The 19,262-nt window shown below is 40.4% G+C and overlaps 1 protein-coding gene across 6 annotated transcripts in view; it reads right to left on the bottom strand.

Moving 5' to 3' along the window:
- Window positions 1-863: 863 nt before the first annotated feature.
- The window catches only part of LOC131939734 (uncharacterized), a 104,830-nt gene continuing 86,431 nt past the window's right edge, over window positions 864-19,262 (bottom strand). For all 6 annotated transcript variants that reach the window (XM_059298226.1, XM_059298221.1, XM_059298258.1 and 3 more), the window contains 8 exons: window positions 12,580-12,775; window positions 11,109-11,258; window positions 9,858-9,984; window positions 9,263-9,368; window positions 8,592-8,683; window positions 7,579-7,725; window positions 7,128-7,218; window positions 864-6,453 (listed from right to left, as the gene is read on the bottom strand). In XM_059298226.1, the coding sequence (XP_059154209.1) occupies window positions 6,233-6,453; window positions 7,128-7,218; window positions 7,579-7,725; window positions 8,592-8,683; window positions 9,263-9,368; window positions 9,858-9,984; window positions 11,109-11,258; window positions 12,580-12,775 (1,130 nt within the window). In that variant the 3' untranslated portion in view covers window positions 864-6,232. The remainder of the gene's footprint in view (window positions 6,454-7,127; window positions 7,219-7,578; window positions 7,726-8,591; window positions 8,684-9,262; window positions 9,369-9,857; window positions 9,985-11,108; window positions 11,259-12,579; window positions 12,776-19,262) is intronic.

The following is a 19,262-nucleotide window of genomic DNA, read 5'->3' as shown; positions in this document are numbered from 1 at the left end:
ATTTTCCTTCAGTTTGTTTGATGTTGAAAAAAAAACCAATTATCTAATTAGCATGGATTGATAAAGTGCCATGTGGTAGGTAAAACACATATGTTCTAAATACTACCTTTATTTATTATATACGGAATGTACAGTTAACTAATTATTAGTTTTGATCAATAACAGATTAGGAGCCGTCCTTAATGTCGTTAGTGTTTTTGTTTCCGTCTGCGTTATTGTTTGCGTTTGTAGTTGCTTTTGTGTTTGCGTTTTTGTTTGAACTTTTGGTAGTGGTTGGTTGTGATTAGGGTTAAGCTTAGAGTTAGGGTTATGTGTGATTTTCTCAAACGTCCTTATCTGCATATTGACATTTATTGGAAAAGTAATATATTCCCTAAATCCAAGCAATGCCGTGTATATGCTTCTTTTAAACACACAAGTCACGGCCCTTTACAGATAGGATTTTCTCAGGGCCAGTGCAGGGCCTAGCCGGGACGGCTAGTATAATTACATGGCTCGGCGAAAAAACTGGTAAACTACTATTAGCTTATCGGTATTTCAATTCAATCAAATCTCTTACTTATACTATCTCAAATAAAATATAATTCAGTTTAATTTTATGCATGACCACTGGGTCTATTATAGTAAAATAGACGTAAAGCCCTAAGTTACGGTAACAGAGTTTGTTTCAGGCCTCTTCTCCTGATGAGGGGGGGGGGGGGGGGCTTTTACCTGTGTGCCCCCCCCCCCCCCCCCCGAGAAAAAAGTCTGAAAAGAAACAGTCCGGTAAAACTAATTACCGCCATCATCTATTTGAAGAGGATCTGTACAATCCCATTAGCACATGCACAACAAAGGTGGTGTAGTGAAACAGGAAGACGAGGTGAATACCTGTACCAATATCATTGTTTTAATCACGAGAGCAGAGCAGTAACAGATACAGGGACAACAAAACATCTCATTTACATAGGGTTACATGAGCTCCATACAATACTAGAAAGCTACAACATGGGAGGTAATCACACACAAGGTACATAACTGCAGGAGTTATACAGTGTTCCGGTCATCAAATTAGCAGTAGAAAAATGGATCAATTGCTTTCTGTAGCATGTAAAAAGACATTGGTTTCATTAGAACAGTCGCATAAATTTATTAAAAAAAAAACAAGTAACTTTGTTTTTAGATTGAAGATATAATTTTTTGTAATTAAACAACCAGAATATTGATTACAGTAGAACTCAAACAATGTATCAATAGTTTACACAATTTTAGTTTGTACGTCCCTAATGTGTCAATAATTTACACAATTTTACAGTTTGTATGTCCCTATATCTCCAGCAATATTTACACTTTTGATTAGATTGTGCAGACGACACAAAAATTGATTGTATCTTCTGTAAGGCCACTAACAGTTTCACTGATTTAAAAAGTCTCTAAGGATAAAAAAAATATTTCTCAAATAAATTCAAAGTCTATGTTTTAAGTCAGTGTAATCTAATGCCATGTTGAGGGCAGTGTGGAACTTTCCTGTTGATCAATTTCATCATGTTCATTTAATTTCTATAACACTAATTAAAGTTGACCAATCAAAATACCAAAAAGGTTTTGACATTTCTTAGACAAAAATCAAATTGACCAACCTATTTGTTGGCCAAGAATCAAATTGACCAACCTATTTGTTGGCCTGACAAGAATCAGGTTGGCCAGTTAACCTGTTTGTTGGCCAGCCAACCTCTGTTGGGGCCAAGAATAAGATTTGGCCATCTTGATTGTTGGCAAATTGGCCAAGAATCAAGTTGGTCAACCTCTTTGTTGGCCAACTTAACTATTACAGAACATTTGTGTAATATATGCTGAGAGAGACCCAAGTTTATATACATCAAGTTATGTACAGCATTGAGTAGAAACACGTATAGATGTGATGCTACCTCACTACACATACATCTGGCTACACTACACCAATTTTACTTTAAAACAGTCTGGTCAGACATAATGATGTTATACTAACAAGAGCTGCTGTAGCAAATGATTGAATGAAGAAGTGCTAGAGTCTAAAGAAACAGGCAATATTAAAGACAACATGAACAAGGCAGAGAAGTTGAGCCAGTGTCTTCTGTCTAGTCGAGGAAACTAAGAGCGAAGTATAAACAAAAGGGAAAGAATCCACAGGTTGAAATTTTCCTTGGAGTTATCTCTGATATGAGACTGGGCCTATAGGCGTACAGTTGCTGATAGCGGTTTGTGCCATTATTTATTCAGCTTTCAGATACATAGATCAGTTCTGTTCAAGGGGACATTTTTTCTGTGGCGAAATGGATTAGAAAAAATGCTCTTGAAAACGTAGTGATGTAAAACACCAACGAAAGAAAAGGAAAATTTCAACTTCGGACCTAGAACTAAAAGTTACAATAAATTAAAGTAATAAAGGTCAGAGCTGACAGAAACTATTCATCGTTAGTTCAATAACTAATTAGTTTGTCTGTTTAAACATTTGCGAATTTTAAGTAAAGGAATGCATGTCCAATAGGTCTGAAATTATTTAAAAAATTTGATTTTTAAAAACTTTTTTTCCCTCCATAGATTGTATACAAATAGTTAAAAATTAAGAGAAACTAAACTTTAAAAACTATTTTCACCAACATAGTTAAAACAATTTTAAAAAAAACAAATTAACTCCCCTGTGTTCCACCAATCCAAGCTTAAAAGTCTTTAACAAAACTGTAAGCACAACTTTAAACATTCCAGTTGTTTAAAAACTTTGACCCAAACAAATTCAGTTCATTCTCAAAACAAAATAATCTTCAAAATCTTACAGGAGTCCAATTCTGGTTAGGTTTTAGAGAGGGTTATTTTTTTTTTTTAAATAGGCCTATAGAAAAGGTAGCTTATAACACAGATTTTGAGCAAATGTGAAAACTGAGATGTGAAAAAATTGTGTGGGTCAAGGGATACAACCAACAAGAAAGATAACCAATGTGACAAAGTTTTAAGCCTGATGCTAGGGAGGCTTTAGCACACTTCTTCAGATGAGTGCGAGGAAAAATTATTTTCAGTTTTTTTTTTAACTGACAAAAAATTGTTCTCATCTTCATCTGAAACATTCTTTAAATAAAATAATGATTTAAACCTGAAACAAATCAAAAACTAAGGGCTCATTAAATAACAGTGTTAGATCTACTTGTCTGCTGTAATACATGGTACTGCTCAAGTGTTGATGTTGTGTTTAATGCTGCAATAAAACAAAACTATGGTCTGAATAAAAATCTACAATATATTGTTTCAAACAATATCCTGGTATTTTTATACATTTATGATGAGTTTTTTTTTTGTTGTGGGCAGTCTTATCAATTTGAATAAGGCTTAAGTTGTGAAAAATTGTTCTGGTCAGTATGGTAGATTTTTTTTTTATTTTAAAGAAAATTGTGAAAAATTGTTCTGGCCAGTATTTTAGTATTTTTTTATTTTAAAGAAAATTGTGAAAAATTGTTCTGGCCAGTATGGTAGATTTTTATTTTAAAGAAAATTGTAAAAAATTGTTCTGGCCAGTCAGTTGCATTTGAATCAAGTTGTGAAAAAAATGTTGAATAGTGCTGAACTCTTGAAAAAATGGAGAATTTTTCATTTGCTTCAAAGACCTAAATTGTTTAGTAAGTTAGACGAATTCACAAAGACATCTACATCCTTATGAGAAAATCATTGACCGTTGCATATGGGAGAAACAGAAAATTGGGTACAATTCAATCAGAAACCTTATAACAATCTACATAGTAATATTACTAAATAATGTCCCCTATGAAAGTAGTATATAATGTAAAAATGCTTTAAATGGCAAAAAAACTTTATACAAATTGTACATATTATTCACATTAAAACAAAGTCATAAAAGTACAGTCGACATATTTTCTAGATTGTTTCCCAGATATCATATAAATAACTTGTCATACATTAAAAAAAACTTTGAAATCATACACTTCTCATGCAAGTATGACAACCAAAAACCTTTCATGCATTCCTGTAATGGCAAGATAATGTAAGGATGAATTGCACTGTCTCCAAGAAACAAATTTATTTTAGCCAAGAAGGTTAGGATATCTCTATATGTTTAAAATGTAGTTTATATCAAAAACTTAGGAAGAGAAAATAAATGTTTTTATCCTGCAAGCTAAAATTGATGGAGGTATAGTTTGTGTAGACAAGAACTATAGAATCAGACATGACTAGGTTTAAAAAATAAATGGAAAAAGCAATCTCTAAAATGTTCTCATAGTGAACATCAATTTTCTAAAGACAAAGGGAAACTAACTCAACAGGTGGTAAGAAAGTAGTTAATTACATATTTAATTAATGACAAATGTTCATTAGCTCAGAGTAAAATTAAACTGATTGTAAATATTCAAACAAAATGTCTTAATTATACAGAGCTGATAAAAATGTGTAGATGTTTTACCATGAATAAATTTCTCTCCAAACACAGAAATAAAAAACTTGAAAAAAAAAAAAGCAGCTGTGTAAAGTTATCTCCCCACATTATGACTATCATATCATCACAAACATTTAAAAATAGCCTTGCCCAGTACCAAACCCAATGCTCAGTGTTTTAGTTTAAAATATGATGGCTTCATCATAAAAATAAAGTTTTAAAAATGTAACAGTTTAAAATATGATGGCCTCATCATAAAAATAAAGTTTTAAAAATGTAACAGTTTAAAAATAGCCAATATATTGGAGCATGTAAATAGCCATAAAAATTTCAGCCATGATTCAATACGTAACTAAAAATATATAACTAAAAAAAATGCTAAATTCTAGAAATAAAAACTTGCATATTTGTGTTACAGATAATAAAATGTAATCCAACAGATGAATGTCAGTGACATTACTGACACTATCATTAAGAAACATACACATAGTTTTATATTCCTACAGATACGAGCACACTACAGACTGACACTATCATTAGGCAACATACACGTAGTCCTATAATAGTCCCACTGATACAAGCACACATAGTTCTACAGTCTCATATGTTATCACCACAAACACTTAAACCAGAGAGGAATTTGAAAGCACTTTTATCAAATAATTGTGTTGAAATAAGGCAAAGTAAATCTCAGATAGAGTGAAGTGCCATTTCATTCAAGTGACTGATTTATAGATCACCATCCAACAGCAAGAGAAAAAAATGACAAGAAATATTTTTTGCATGATGCGACAGCCACTACATCAACTACATCAGGTTGATAAGAGCAGATCAGGTTACAAGAAGTTGATGTCATTGGATGATTGGATGGATGATTATAATTAGATGATGTTTTAGCTGATGTATTAGATGATGTGTTACATGAATATTTTAGATGATGTGTTAGATGATGTATTACATGAATACATTAGATGATGTGTTAGATGATGTATTTGATGATGTGTTACATGAATACATTAGATGATGTGTTAGCTGATGTGTCATTAGATCAGATGATGTGTTAGCTGATGTCATAAGTGATGACATGTTGTCATTCGATGATTTGTGACATTGCACAAATGCCACCATAGCCTGGTGCTGTAGCTGCTTGATAAAAGTTGCTGCTGACTAACTTATTTGTACTGGAGATTCAGCCGTACAACTTCGGGGTTTAAGAGGATCAGTTACTAAACTTCATATCTGTTTAACTATGGGGGGAAATATACGAACATAACAATCATAAAAAAAAAAGATAGGGCATTAAAGTCTCATTGCTAATCCACTTGTAGAAAAAATAATTTAAAACAAAATCCACGAGAGTGGCATCCCTCTATCACTAGACCTCCACACACTGAAGAAGGAAGGGCTTCTACTTTTCTCCATTATGACCTAACAATGTTTAGTATTCCTGATGCATGGCTTGTATGATCTAGATTTAGGATCCCAGAAAATAGAGACATAAATGGTCTACTAAATCAAATGGGTGTTGTTCCATTCACTGCTGTAAGTGGTAACAAACTTGATGATGAGGATGAAGGTAAGGTGAATGGTAAACAATGAAATGATGTATTTGGGAACAACTGTTGGCAATAAGACGCCTTCCCAAGTGGGATTTGTCCCAGCAACAAGTTCTGGTCAACAATTGTGTTGGGAAGCTGAGTTCTTCTCATCTGCAGTTGTAAGCTAACTGCTCAAGGTCGCAGGCTGACTGCCTGAGGTCGCAGGCTGACTGCCTGAGGTCGCAGGCTGACTGCCTGAGGTCGCAGGCCAACTGCCCTGTCATGCGGCAGGTCATCACTTCTTGCCTGGCTCAGGCAGGTAGATCTCCACCTCTGTTTCTCCGTTGTTGACGGGCGTGGCCGTGGCTTGTTTCATGGCCGCCCTGCGCTCGGCCAACAACTTTTTCCGGGCCTCATCTCTTGCTTTAGCTGCTTGCCGAGCTTTCTGAGTTCTCTCAGGGGAGGAGTCGGGCGTGTCCTTCCCACTGGTGGGCTTGAGGTTTTTACGTCTGGAACCTGGGGACAGGCAAGGTCACATTTTATATGGATCAGGCCACTCCTATTTTACAGTAGTAACATTTTAATTCTATGGTCACAAAATGACTGAAATGTAACTAGTATTTGATAACAGCCAAAGTGTGTGAAATGTAAGCAATACTTTATACTTGAATGCCCTCATAAGGTGTTGTATGCCCACCAACAAGGTGCCCTCATAAGGTGTTTGATGCCCACCAACAAGGTGCCCTCATAAGGTGTTTGATGCCCACCTACAAGGTGACATAAGGTGTTTGATGCCCACCTACAAGGTGACATAAGGTGTTTGATGTCCACCAACAAGATGACCTCATCAGGTGTTTGATGCCCACCCTCATAAGGTGTTGTATGCCCACCAACAAGGTGCCCTCATAAGGTGTTTGATGCCCACCAACAAGGTGCCCTCATAAGGTGTTTGATGCCCACCTACAAGGTGACATAAGGTGTTTGATGCCCACCTACAAGGTGACCTCATAAGGTGTTTGATGCCCACCAACAAGGTGACATAAGGTGTTTGATGCCCACCTACAAGGTGACATAAGGTGTTTGATGTCCACCAACAAGATGACCTCATCAGGTGTTTGATGCCCACCCTCATAAGGTGTTTGATGCCCACCCTCATAAGGTGTTGTATGCCCACCTACCAGATGACCTACCTGGAGTATGTGCAGGTGTAGCTGAAGGTGTGCTGGCCTGGGATAAGCTGCCAGACTTGGGGCTGGAACTGGCTGAGCTGCGTCTTGAGGCCTAGAAACATTGTGGTTTATTTTAGTCACATTTGGTGGGATTTTTATTTTAGTCCCATTTGGTGGGATTTTTTTTAGTCACCATTTGGTAAAATATTATTTGTCACATTTCGTAAAGTACTTTTTGTCACATTTAGTAAAATACTCATTTTAGTCACATTTGGTAAAATACTCTTTTTAGTCACATTTGATAAAATATTCGTTTAGTAACATTTGGTAAAATTTAAATTTTTCAAAAAATGTATCAATTGCAAGCTAAAGGTAAAATTGTCACAATGGCTAAATCTTATCCAAGTTATCAACATGAAACAGACCCAAAAGATCAACAAGAAACAGAATCAAAACATCAACATAAAGTTACCAGTCTAGGGATCTCCTGCCATCCGTTATCTTTCATCAGCTCTATCTCTGCAAACATGTCATCCACATGATCCACCTGGATCTTCACCATATCCCAGAATCCTTGTAGGTCTTCCCATTTGGTCTCTCTCTCTTCTGGGTCAGGGTTCTAGGAAACAGGAGGTCAAGGTTAGATCAGTTACTGGACAGTTCAGGGTTCTAGGACACAGGAGGTCAAGGTTAGATCAGTTACTGGACAGGTCAGGGTTCAAGGACACAGGAGGTCAAGGTTAGATCAGTTACTGGACAGGTCAGGGTTCAAGGACACAGGAGGTCAAGGTTAGATCAGTTACTGGACAGGTCAGGGTTCAAGGACACAGGAGGTCAAGGTTAGATCAGTTACTGGATAGGTCAGGGTTCTAGGACACAGGAGGTCAAGGTTAGATCAGTTACTGGACAGGTCAGGGTTCAAGGACACAGGAGGTCAAGGTTAGATCAGTTACTGGACAGGTCAGGGTTCAAGGACACAGGAGGTCAAGGTTAGATCAGTTACTGGATAGGTCAGGGTTCTAGGACACAGGAGGTCAAGGTTAGATCAGTTACTGGACAGGTCAGGGTTCTAGGACACAGGAGGTCAAGGTTAGATCAGTGACTGGACAGGTCAGGGTTCTAGGACACATGAGGTCAAGGTTAGATCAGTTACTGGACAGGTCAGGGTTCAAGGACACAGGAGGTCAAGGTTAGATCAGTTACTGGACAGGTCAGGGTTCTAGGACACAGGAGGTCAAGGTTAGATCAGTGACTGGACAGGTCAGGGTTCTAGGACACAGGAGGTCAAGGTTAGATCAGTTACTGGACAGGTCAAACACTAAACCTAACCCTAACCCTTCTGGGTCAGGGTTCTAGGACACATGAGGTTATATTTAGACCAGTTGCTGGACAGGTCAAACACTAAACCAAACATGGAATTTAGTGGATGATCTCAGTGGGCAGATACAATCAACAAGAAACAGAAAGCCAATAAGGATCACTTACCATGTGATTCTGACACAGATCTCTGAACTGGACAAACTTTTGGCTGATCAACAGATTGGCTTTACCAGTTGCTGCACGTATCCTACCACAGGCTGGGGAGATACAACATGGCTCAGTCAGGTGTAATCTTCAGTCATGTTCAAAGTAATCTTTAGTCATGTCCAGTGTAATCTTAAGTCATGCCCAGTGTAATCTTCAGTCATGTCCAGTGTAATCTTCACACATGCCCAGTGTAATCTTCAGTCATGTCCAATCTTCAGTCATGTCCAGTGTAATCTTCAGTCATGTCCAGTGTAATCTTCACACATGTCCAGTGTAATCTTTAGTCATGTCCAGTGTAATCTTTAGTCATGTCCAGTGTAATCTTCAGTCAGGTCCAGTGTAATCTTCCGTCATGTCCAGTGTAATCTTCAGTCATGTCCAGTGTAATCTTCAGTCATGTCCAGTATAATCTTAAGTCATGTCCAGTGTAATCTTCCGTCATGTCCAGTGTAATCTTCAGTCATGTCCAGTATAATCTTCAGTCAGGTCCAGTGTAATCTTCCGTCATGTCCACTGTAATCTTCAGTCAGGTCCAGTATAATCTTCAGTCAGGTCCAGTGTAACCTTCAGTCAGTCATGTCCACTGTAATCTACAGTCAGTCATGTCCACTAATTGACCTCTGACCTACCTTCCTCTGGCAGGTCATGTGACCTCAGGTGTGCCTCTGCCCTGGTACACAGACCTTGTATCCTCTCCTCTTCAAACTTTGTGTGCTGGAGGAAATACTCTCCGTCCTGGGGAGATAAGGTCATGTCATAGGTTCATAGGCTTTAGTAGGTTCATGTCATAGATTCATGTCATAGGTTCATAGGCTTTAGTAGGTTCATGTCATAGGTTCATAGGCTTTAGTAGGTTCATGTCATAGATTCATAAGCTTTAGTAGGTTCATGTCATAGGTTCATGTCATAGGTTCATAGGCTTTAGTAGGTTTATAGGCTTTAGTAGGTTCATGTCATAGGTTCATGTCATAGGTTCATAGGCTTTAGTAGGTTCATGTCATAGGTTCATAGGCTTAAGTAGGTTCATGTCATAGGTTCATAGGCTTTAGTAGGTTCATGTCATGGGTTCATAGGCTTTAGTAGGTTCATGTCATAGGTTCATGTCATAGGTTCATAGGCTTTAGTAGGTTCATGTCTGACTTTAACAGGTTCATGTGTGACATAATCCCAATTACCACCCAAATACAGTGAATACATAAAGTCTTAGCCAAGTTCAAAACTTACTTTGGCAGCATCACCCACAGGAAACTTGGGGGTGTGGCCATTGACCCCTGACCTGGGTGTTTGCTCCGGGGTGCTCTCTGATTTTTGTTCCACTGGCATGTTGGGGTCTGATGAACTAGCGTCAGATCTGAAACACACAGGTCAACATTTGATAGATCTCAAACACACAGGTCAACATTTGACAGATCTCAAACACACAGGTCAACATTTGACAGATTTAGAACACACAGGTCAACATTTGACAGATCTCAAACACACAGGTCAACATTTTACAGATCTAGAACACACAGGTCAACATTAGACAGATCTAGAACACACAGGTCAACATTTGACAGATCTCAAACACACAGGTCAACATTTGACAGATCTAGAACACACAGGTCAACATTTGACAGATCTGAAACACACAGGTCAACATTTGACAGATCTAGAACACACAGGTCAACATTTGACAGATCTAGAACACACAGGTCAACATTTGACAGATCTAGAACACACAGGTCAACATTTGACAGATCTAGAACACACAGGTCAACATTTGACAGATCTAGAACACACAGGTCAACATTTGACACAGGTCAACATTTGACAGATCTAGAACACACAGGTCAACATTTGACACAGGTCAACATTTGACAGATCTAGAACACACAGGTCAACATTTGACAGATCTAGAACACACAGGTCAACATTTGACAGATCTAGGACACACAGGTCAACATTTGACAGATCTAGAACATGCAGGTCAACATTTGACAGATCTAGAACACACAGGTCAACATTTGACACAGGTCAACATTATACAGATCTAGAACACACAGGTCAACATTTGATAGATCTAGAACATACAGGTCAACATTTGACAGATCTAGAACACACAGGTCGACATTTGACAGATCTAGAACACACAGGTCAACATTTGACAGATCTAGGACACACAGGTCAACATTTGACAGATCTAGAACACACAGGTCAACATTTGACAGATCTAGAACACACAGGTCAACATTTGACAGATCTAGAACACACAGGTCAACATTTGACAGATCTCAAACAGTAAAATATCTTGTTACAATACCTTACAAAATGTAATGGGTGAAATTTATAAAAAGCTTAGAATGTAAGCCAATATTATGTTTTGTGTACTCTGGAATGTGATGTTATGTGCTACTCATGTCTAGTACTGGTTAAATGTAAAATGGTTTTAACATTGAGCCCACTAAACTGTAGGACAAAAGGTATAAGAGTTACCTTAACGAGCTTTGACTGGAGTAGGGCGACCTTTTATTTACATCCTTGTAGGTGCTGTACCTGCAGTATTTGCCATAACCACTGACCGCACAGCTGAGCTTCAGGTAAGATGGCTTGTGGTTGGGGTCAACAGGTGAGGGGGGGTCAGAGCTAATCAGAGATAATTAATACATTAATACAAGGCAAAAATGGGTCGGAGCTAATCAGAGATAATTAATACATTAATACAAGGCATAAATGAGGTCGGAAATAATCAGAGATGTTAATACATTAGTATAAGGCAAGCTAAACAAAAATTACACAAATTAATTCAAGGGTTAGAGCTAAACAAAAATTACACAAATTAATTTAAGGGTTAGAGCTAAACAAAAATTACACAAATTAATAAGGGGGTCAGACCGAAATACTCATTATTACAAGGCACAACTAATGTAGCAAGGGGGTGGTGCTGGGAGGTGGGGGGGGGGGGGGGGGTTGTAGTTCATAAAAAATTATCACATGGGGTCAGCTCACTTTTTAAATATATCATTTATTTTTACCCTCATTAATAATTAATTTGTCATTAACAAAGCTCAGATAAGATGTATGCTGCTGGATATCATCCAATGTTTACATCAGGTCCCTATAATGCTATGACTTGATTTGTATAAAGTTCAATGTCCCAGTTAAGAACTGAGCAATTAAGGGTTGTTTTAAAAAAAAAAACTAACTATGAGTACATCATTAGTTTAAATTATTACAATAGAACTCCTGGTTTAAAAATGTCAGTCCCAAAAACTAGTACAACTTAGCAGCATGCACTAATTTATCTTGTAGGTTAAATTAAAACAGTTTTGGTGTCACATGGGTGTATTGATTAGTCCTGTACATAATTTCTGCCTAATTTGAGGTAAGGATTTAGTGTCAAGGTGTGAGTGGATTATTGGTGGGTTGTGAGATTAGGAGTCAGGTAAAAAGTGACAGCCCAGCTTCCTTTAATTACACCAAACAGGAAGCTGCTAATGAGGGATGATAATTGCCTATTTTAATTACACTATTTTCATGCCATTTTATTTTATTTAAGTGGAAAGTAATAGATTGAAACCAACAGACTGAAATATGCTAATTGTTGAAAAGTGATAGATCAATATATTATGCTAATTGTTGAAAAGTGATAGATTGATATGTTATGCACATTTGCTCATTTTTGAAAATTAATACATTGTTAAAAATTAGCATGGTGAAACTTAACCAACTGAAATAAAATGTGTTTATTACTTCTAAAAGAGGTATAAAATATTGGTTTATATCTACCAACTGAGTTAAGTTTAAAATTGAAATTAGTCAAAAGAAAAACTGGGGATAATTAAAATATAAATCTTGGAATAGTTGAGAAATGACAAGTTGGCTTTAGCTGATTATAAAAAGGATGACAATGAAGCTGAACTACAACAAAAATGGCAAGATGATTACAAGTCAAACTAGAACAAACCTGGAGTTTGAAGAATTCAAGGGCACATTATTCTCTTTATTGCACTGCCCCTCTCTGTGGGCAGATCTTCTAAGCTTGATGCCCTCGGACTCGGCTGGAAGCTTGCCCTCAGCTGAGTTGACCAGGGAGGATGGGATGACCACTTGTTTAGAGCCTGCGGACTGGCTGACCCCACTCAACAGGGAGGGTTCACTGGCTGGAAGAGGGAAATATAACATCAGGTCAAAGGTCAGAACACAGGGTTTAACTGAGGTATTGAAGGCTGGGTTAAACCACGGTATAGAAGGGTAGGTTTAACTGTTGTATTGAAGGCTGGGTTAAACCGCGGTATAGAAGGGTAGGTTTAACCATGATATAGACATATTGGTTAAACTGTTGTATAGAAGACTGGGCTAACTATGGAATAGACAGATGGGTTTAACCATTGTATAATGGGCTGGGTTAAACTGTGTCAAGTTTTGAGTACATGAAAGTGAAGCTATGAGACTATGAACTTACATTATGTCAAGTTTTGAGTACATGAAAGTGAAGCTGTGAGACTATGAACTTACATTACCAGCTGTAGAAAGATGAGTAAAGTGAACCGCTGGGAGTGGGGGAAAGCCTGCAATATCAATAATACAAGGCCAGGCCTGCCGAGTGCTGATAGATAAGGCAGGGGTGGGGAGATAGCAAGCACACCCCTCAACCTCCCAGAGGTAGTGAGCACACCCCAACACCCCCCCCCCCCCCCCCCCCCCCCCCCCCCCCCCGCTTACAGACACGAGTGGTGTAAGAGACTATCAGGTCATGCAAAAAATGGAAAGGGGGGGGCAGCAGGAGGGCTGGAAGTTACATGCACATGAGTGATAAACTACGAGTTGGGTGCGGGGGGGGGGGGGGGGGGGGAGGGATAGTTTTTTTTCCCCAAGAGGAAGGCGGGAAAGTAAAAATGGAGATGGGAAAACAGATCAAGGAGATATGACTAAGTCAAGGTTTTTTTTAAATGTGGGTCAACTTGATTTTTGTTTTAAGTTTGATACGTTTCTAAGCGTGTTATAGAAACTAGGTTTTAAAACCAGCTAGATCTAGATATGAAACGTCTGTAACGATCTCAAATGTTGAGTGAAGATTGCGACCCTACATAATTATTACTGTCAAGTGAGGGGGTGCTGGCAGCAAATTGTGGAATCTTTGCATTACTTATCTAGTCGGTATTAGCACATGAACCTGGATACGTCATCACACTGATGTATGAGAGCAGACATTCATCACAACCCCCCCCCCACCGACAAAACAAAAAAAGTTATAGAAATAGAAAATGTATACTTCAACAAATCTGTTCCCCTCCCCATCCCCTTTCCGCAAAGGAGATTAAGATTTAAGTATTGTATGTGTACGCCATAGTACATCGCTTAAAATCAAGAGCAATAACTCTTTATAAGAAAAACAAACCGGCTTAAAAAATAAACAAGTAGATTCTAATCTCTGTTGGTGTTATAGACGGCTCTCTGTCTATCAAACATTGTGCTGCGAGTTGTGAGCACACGCTCAAAACTGTGAACTCACTAACTTGTGTTAACTCATGTTTTAACATGTGAACTCACGAGTTGGCCTGTGAATTCAAGGTTAAATATGTTTATGAGAGGTCAGCATGCAAGTGTTTCAAAGAAAAGTGTGGAGTGAACATGAGAGTAAGGTAAACAATGATGCAGGGATGTTCCCAGTTGGTGAGCTGGGTACAGTGTAACAGGGGAACAAGTTCCCAGTTGGTGAGCTGGGTACAGTATACCAGGGTAACATTACAGAGTGGGGGGGGGGGTATTAGGGAGACGGCTCAATGATTTACCACATAATATCCTAGCGTGAATGGAAGCTCTGATGTCATGTATGAGAAGATAACTAAGCTCTGATGTCATGTATGAGATGATTGCTAAGCTCTGATGTCATGTATGAGAAGATAACTAAGCTCTGATGTCATGTATGAGATGATTGCTAAGCTCTGATGTCATGTATGAGAAGATAACTAAGCTCTGATGTCATGTATGAGAAGATTGCTAAGCTCTGATACAAAGCTGGGAACAATTGTAACGGAAACAAGGTGAAAATGGCATACACCGAGATGAACCCTGAATGTAATTAGTGTAACTCTAGTTGTTAATTGGTTTTTTTTACATGTTCAGTCGTCATCGACTGAAAGGTGAGATCGTGTATGTTATGGAGATGTCAGTTGTGATAAGGTAGAGGCTCAGGTGAGTAGTGTGTGGGTACAACATCCAGGTGAGTAGTGTGTGGGTACAACATCCAGGTGAGTAGTGTGTGGGATAAGGTACAACATCCAGGTGAGTAGTGTGTGGGTACAACATCCAGGTGAGTAGTGTGTGGGTACAACATCCAGGTGAGTAGTGTGTGGGATAAGGTACAACATCCAGGTGAGTAGTGTGTGGGTACAACATCCAGGTGAGTAGTGTGTGGGTACAACATCCAGGTGAGTAGTGTGTGGGTACAACATCCAGGTGAGTAGTGTGTGGGTACAACATCCAGGTGAGTAGTGTGTGGGATAATGTACAACATCCAGGTGAGTAGTGTGTGGGTACAACATCCAGGTGAGTAGTGTGTGGGTACAACATCCAGGTGAGTAGTGTGTGGGATAAGGTACAACATCCAGGTGAGTAGTGTGTGGGTACAACATCCAGGTGAGTAGTGTGTGGGATAAGGTACAACATCCAGGTGAGTAGTGTGTGGGTACAACATCCAGGTGAGTAGTGTGTGGGTACAACATCCAGGTGAGTAGTGTGTGGGTACAACATCCAGGTGAGTAGTGTGTGGGTACAACATCCAGGTGAGTAGTGTGTGGGTACAACATCCAGGTGAGTAGTGTGTGGGATAAGGTACAACATCCAGGTGAGTAGTGTGTGGGTACAACATCCAGGTGAGTAGTGTGTGGGTACAACATCCAGGTGAGTAGTGTGTGGGTACAACATCCAGGTGAGTAGTGTGTGGGTACAACATCCAGGTGAGTAGTGTGTGGGATAATGTACAACATCCAGGTGAGTAGTGTGTGGGATAAGGTACAACATCCAGGTGAGTAGTGTGTGGGATAAGGTACAACATCCAGGTGAGTAGTGTGTGGGTACAACATCCAGGTGAGTAGTGTGTGGGTACAACATCCAGGTGAGTAGTGTGTGGGTACAACATCCAGATGAGTAGTGTGTGGGATAATGTACAACATCCAGGTGAGTAGTGTGTGGGTACAACATCCAGGTGAGTAGTGTGTGGGTACAACATCCAGGTGAGTAGTGTGTGGGATAAGGTACAACATCCAGGTGAGTAGTGTGTGGGATAATGTACAACATCCAGGTGAGTAGTGTGTGGGTACAACATCCAGGTGAGTAGTGTGTGGGATAAGGTACAACATCCAGGTGAGTAGTGTGTGGGATAAGGTACAACATCCAGGTGAGTAGTGTGTGGGTACAACATCCAGGTGAGTAGTGTGTGGGATAATGTACAACATCCAGGTGAGTAGTGTGTGGGATAAGGTACAACATCCAGGTGAGTAGTGTGTGGGTACAACATCCAGGTGAGTAGTGTGTGGGTACAACATCCAGGTGAGTAGTGTGTGGGTACAACATCCAGGTGAGTAGTGTGTGGGATAATGTACAACATCCAGGTGAGTAGTGTGTGGGTACAACATCCAGGTGAGTAGTGTGTGGGTACAACATCCAGGTGAGTAGTGTGTGGGATAATGTACAACATCCAGGTGAGTAGTGTGTGGGTACAACATCCAGGTGAGTAGTGTGTGGGATAAGGTACAACATCCAGGTGAGTAGTGTGTGGGTACAACATCCAGGTGAGTAGTGTGTGGGTACAACATCCAGGTGAGTAGTGTGTGGGTACAACATCCAGGTGAGTAGTGTGTGGGTACAACATCCAGGTGAGTAGTGTGTGGGATAAGGTACAACATCCAGGTGAGTAGTGTGTGGGTACAACATCCAGGTGAGTAGTGTGTGGGTACAACATCCAGGTGAGTAGTGTGTGGGTACAACATCCAGGTGAGTAGTGTGTGGGTACAACATCCAGGTGAGTTGTGTGTGGGATAATGTACAACATCCAGGTGAGTAGTGTGTGGGATAATGTACAACATCCAGGTGAGTAGTGTGTGGGATAATGTACAACATCCAGGTGAGTAGTGTGTGGGTACAACATCCAGGTGAGTAGTGTGTGGGATAATGTACAACATCCAGGTGAGTAGTGTGTGGGTACAACATCCAGGTGAGTAGTGTGTGGGATAAGGTACAACATCCAGGTGAGTAGTGTGTGGGATAAGGTACAACATCCAGGTGAGTAGTGTGTGGGTACAACATCCAGGTGAGTAGTGTGTGGGTACAACATCCAGGTGAGTAGTGTGTGGGTACAACATCCAGGTGAGTAGTGTGTGGGATAAGGTACAACATCCAGGTGAGTAGTGTGTGGGTACAACATCCAGGTGAGTAGTGTGTGGGTACAACATCCAGGTGAGTAGTGTGTGGGATAATGTACAACATCCAGGTGAGTAGTGTGTGGGTACAACATCCAGGTGAGTAGTGTGTGGGATAAGGTACAACATCCAGGTGAGTAGTGTGTGGGATAAGGTACAACATCCAGGTGAGTAGTGTGTGGGTACAACATCCAGGTGAGTAGTGTGTGGGTACAACATCCAGGTGAGTAGTGTGTGGGATAATGTACAACATCCAGGTGAGTAGTGTGTGGGTACAACATCCAGGTGAGTAGTGTGTGGGATAAGGTACAACATCCAGGTGAGTAGTGTGTGGGATAAGGTACAACATCCAGGTGAGTAGTGTGTGGGTACAACATCCAGGTGAGTAGTGTGTGGGTACAACATCCAGGTGAGTAGTGTGTGGGATAAGGTACAACATCCAGGTGAGTAGTGTGTGGGTACAACATCCAGGTGAGTAGTGTGTGGGATAAGGTACAACATCCAGGTGAGTAGTGTGTGGGTACAACATCCAGGTGAGTAGTGTGTGGGTACAACATCCAGGTGAGTAGTGTGTGGGTACAACATCCAGGTGAGTAGTGTGTGGGATAAGGTACAACATCCAGGTGAGTTGTGTGTGGGATAAGGTACAACATCCAGGTGAGTAGTGTGTGGGTACAACATCCAGGTGAGTAGTGTGTGGGTACAACATCCAGGTGAGTAGTGTGTGGGATAATGTACAACATCCAGGTGAGTAGTGTGTGGGTACAACATCCAGGTGAGTAGTGTGTGGGATAATGTACAACATCCAGGTGAGTAGTGTGTGGGTACAACATCCAGGTGAGTAGTGTGTGGGATAAGGTACAACATCCAGGTGAGTTGTGTGTGGGATAAGGTACAACATCCAGGTGAGTAGTGTGTGGGTACAACATCCAGGTGAGTAGTGTGTGGGTACAACATCCAGGTGAGTAGTGTGTGGGTACAACATCCAGGTGAGTAGTGTGTGGGATAAGGTACAACATCCAGGTGAGTAGTGTGTGGGATAATGTACAACATCCAGGTGAGTAGTGTGTGGGTACAACATCCAGGTGAGTAGTGTGTGGGTACAACATCCAGGTGAGTAGTGTGTGGGTACAACATCCAGGTGAGTAGTGTGTGGGATAAGGTACAACATCCAGGTGAGTAGTGTGTGGGTACAACATCCAGGTGAGTAGTGTGTGGGTACAACATCCAGGTGAGTAGTGTGTGGGTACAACATCCAGGTGAGTAGTGTGTGGGTACAACATCCAGGTGAGTAGTGTGTGGGATAATGTACAACATCCAGGTGAGTAGTGTGTGGGTACAACATCCAGGTGAGTAGTGTGTGGGTACAACATCCAGGTGAGTAGTGTGTGGGATAATGTACAACATCCAGGTGAGTAGTGTGTGGGTACAACATCCAGGTGAGTAGTGTGTGGGTACAACATCCAGGTGAGTAGTGTGTGGGATAATGTACAACATCAAGGTGAGTAGTGTGTGGGTACAACATCCAGGTGAGTAGTGTGTGGGTACAACATCCAGGTGAGTAGTGTGTGGGTACAACATCCAGGTGAGTAGTGTGTGGGTACAACATCCAGGTGAGTAGTGTGTGGGATAATGTACAACATCCAGGTGAGTAGTGTGTGGGTACAACATCCAGGTGAGTAGTGTGTGGGTACAACATCCAGGTGAGTAGTGTGTGGGATAATGTACAACATCCAGGTGAGTTGTGTGTGGGTACAACATCCAGGTGAGTAGTGTGTGGGTACAACATCCAGGTGAGTAGTGTGTGGGATAATGTACAACATCCAGGTGAGTAGTGTGTGGGATAAGGTACAACATCCAGGTGAGTAGTGTGTGGGTACAACATCCAGGTGAGTAGTGTGTGGGTACAACATCCAGGTGAGTAGTGTGTGGGTACAACATCCAGGTGAGTAGTGTGTGGGATAATGTACAACATCCAGGTGAGTAGTGTGTGGGTACAACATCCAGGTGAGTAGTGTGTGGGTACAACATCCAGGTGAGTAGTGTGTGGGTACAACATCCAGGTGAGTAGTGTGTGGGATAATGTACAACATCCAGGTGAGTAGTGTGTGGGTACAACATCCAGGTGAGTAGTGTGTGGGATAATGTACAACATCCAGGTGAGTAGTGTGTGGGTACAACATCCAGGTGAGTAGTGTGTGGGATAAGGTACAACATCCAGGTGAGT

The sequence above is a fragment of the Physella acuta genome, unplaced genomic scaffold (assembly GCF_028476545.2).
Source record: "Physella acuta isolate Inbredline_101_S28 unplaced genomic scaffold, ASM2847654v3 ptg000019l, whole genome shotgun sequence".
NCBI lineage: Eukaryota > Metazoa > Mollusca > Gastropoda > Physidae > Physella > Physella acuta.
The sequence above is the reverse complement of the archived record's forward strand: the minus strand, read 5'-3'. Positions and strand labels throughout refer to the sequence as shown.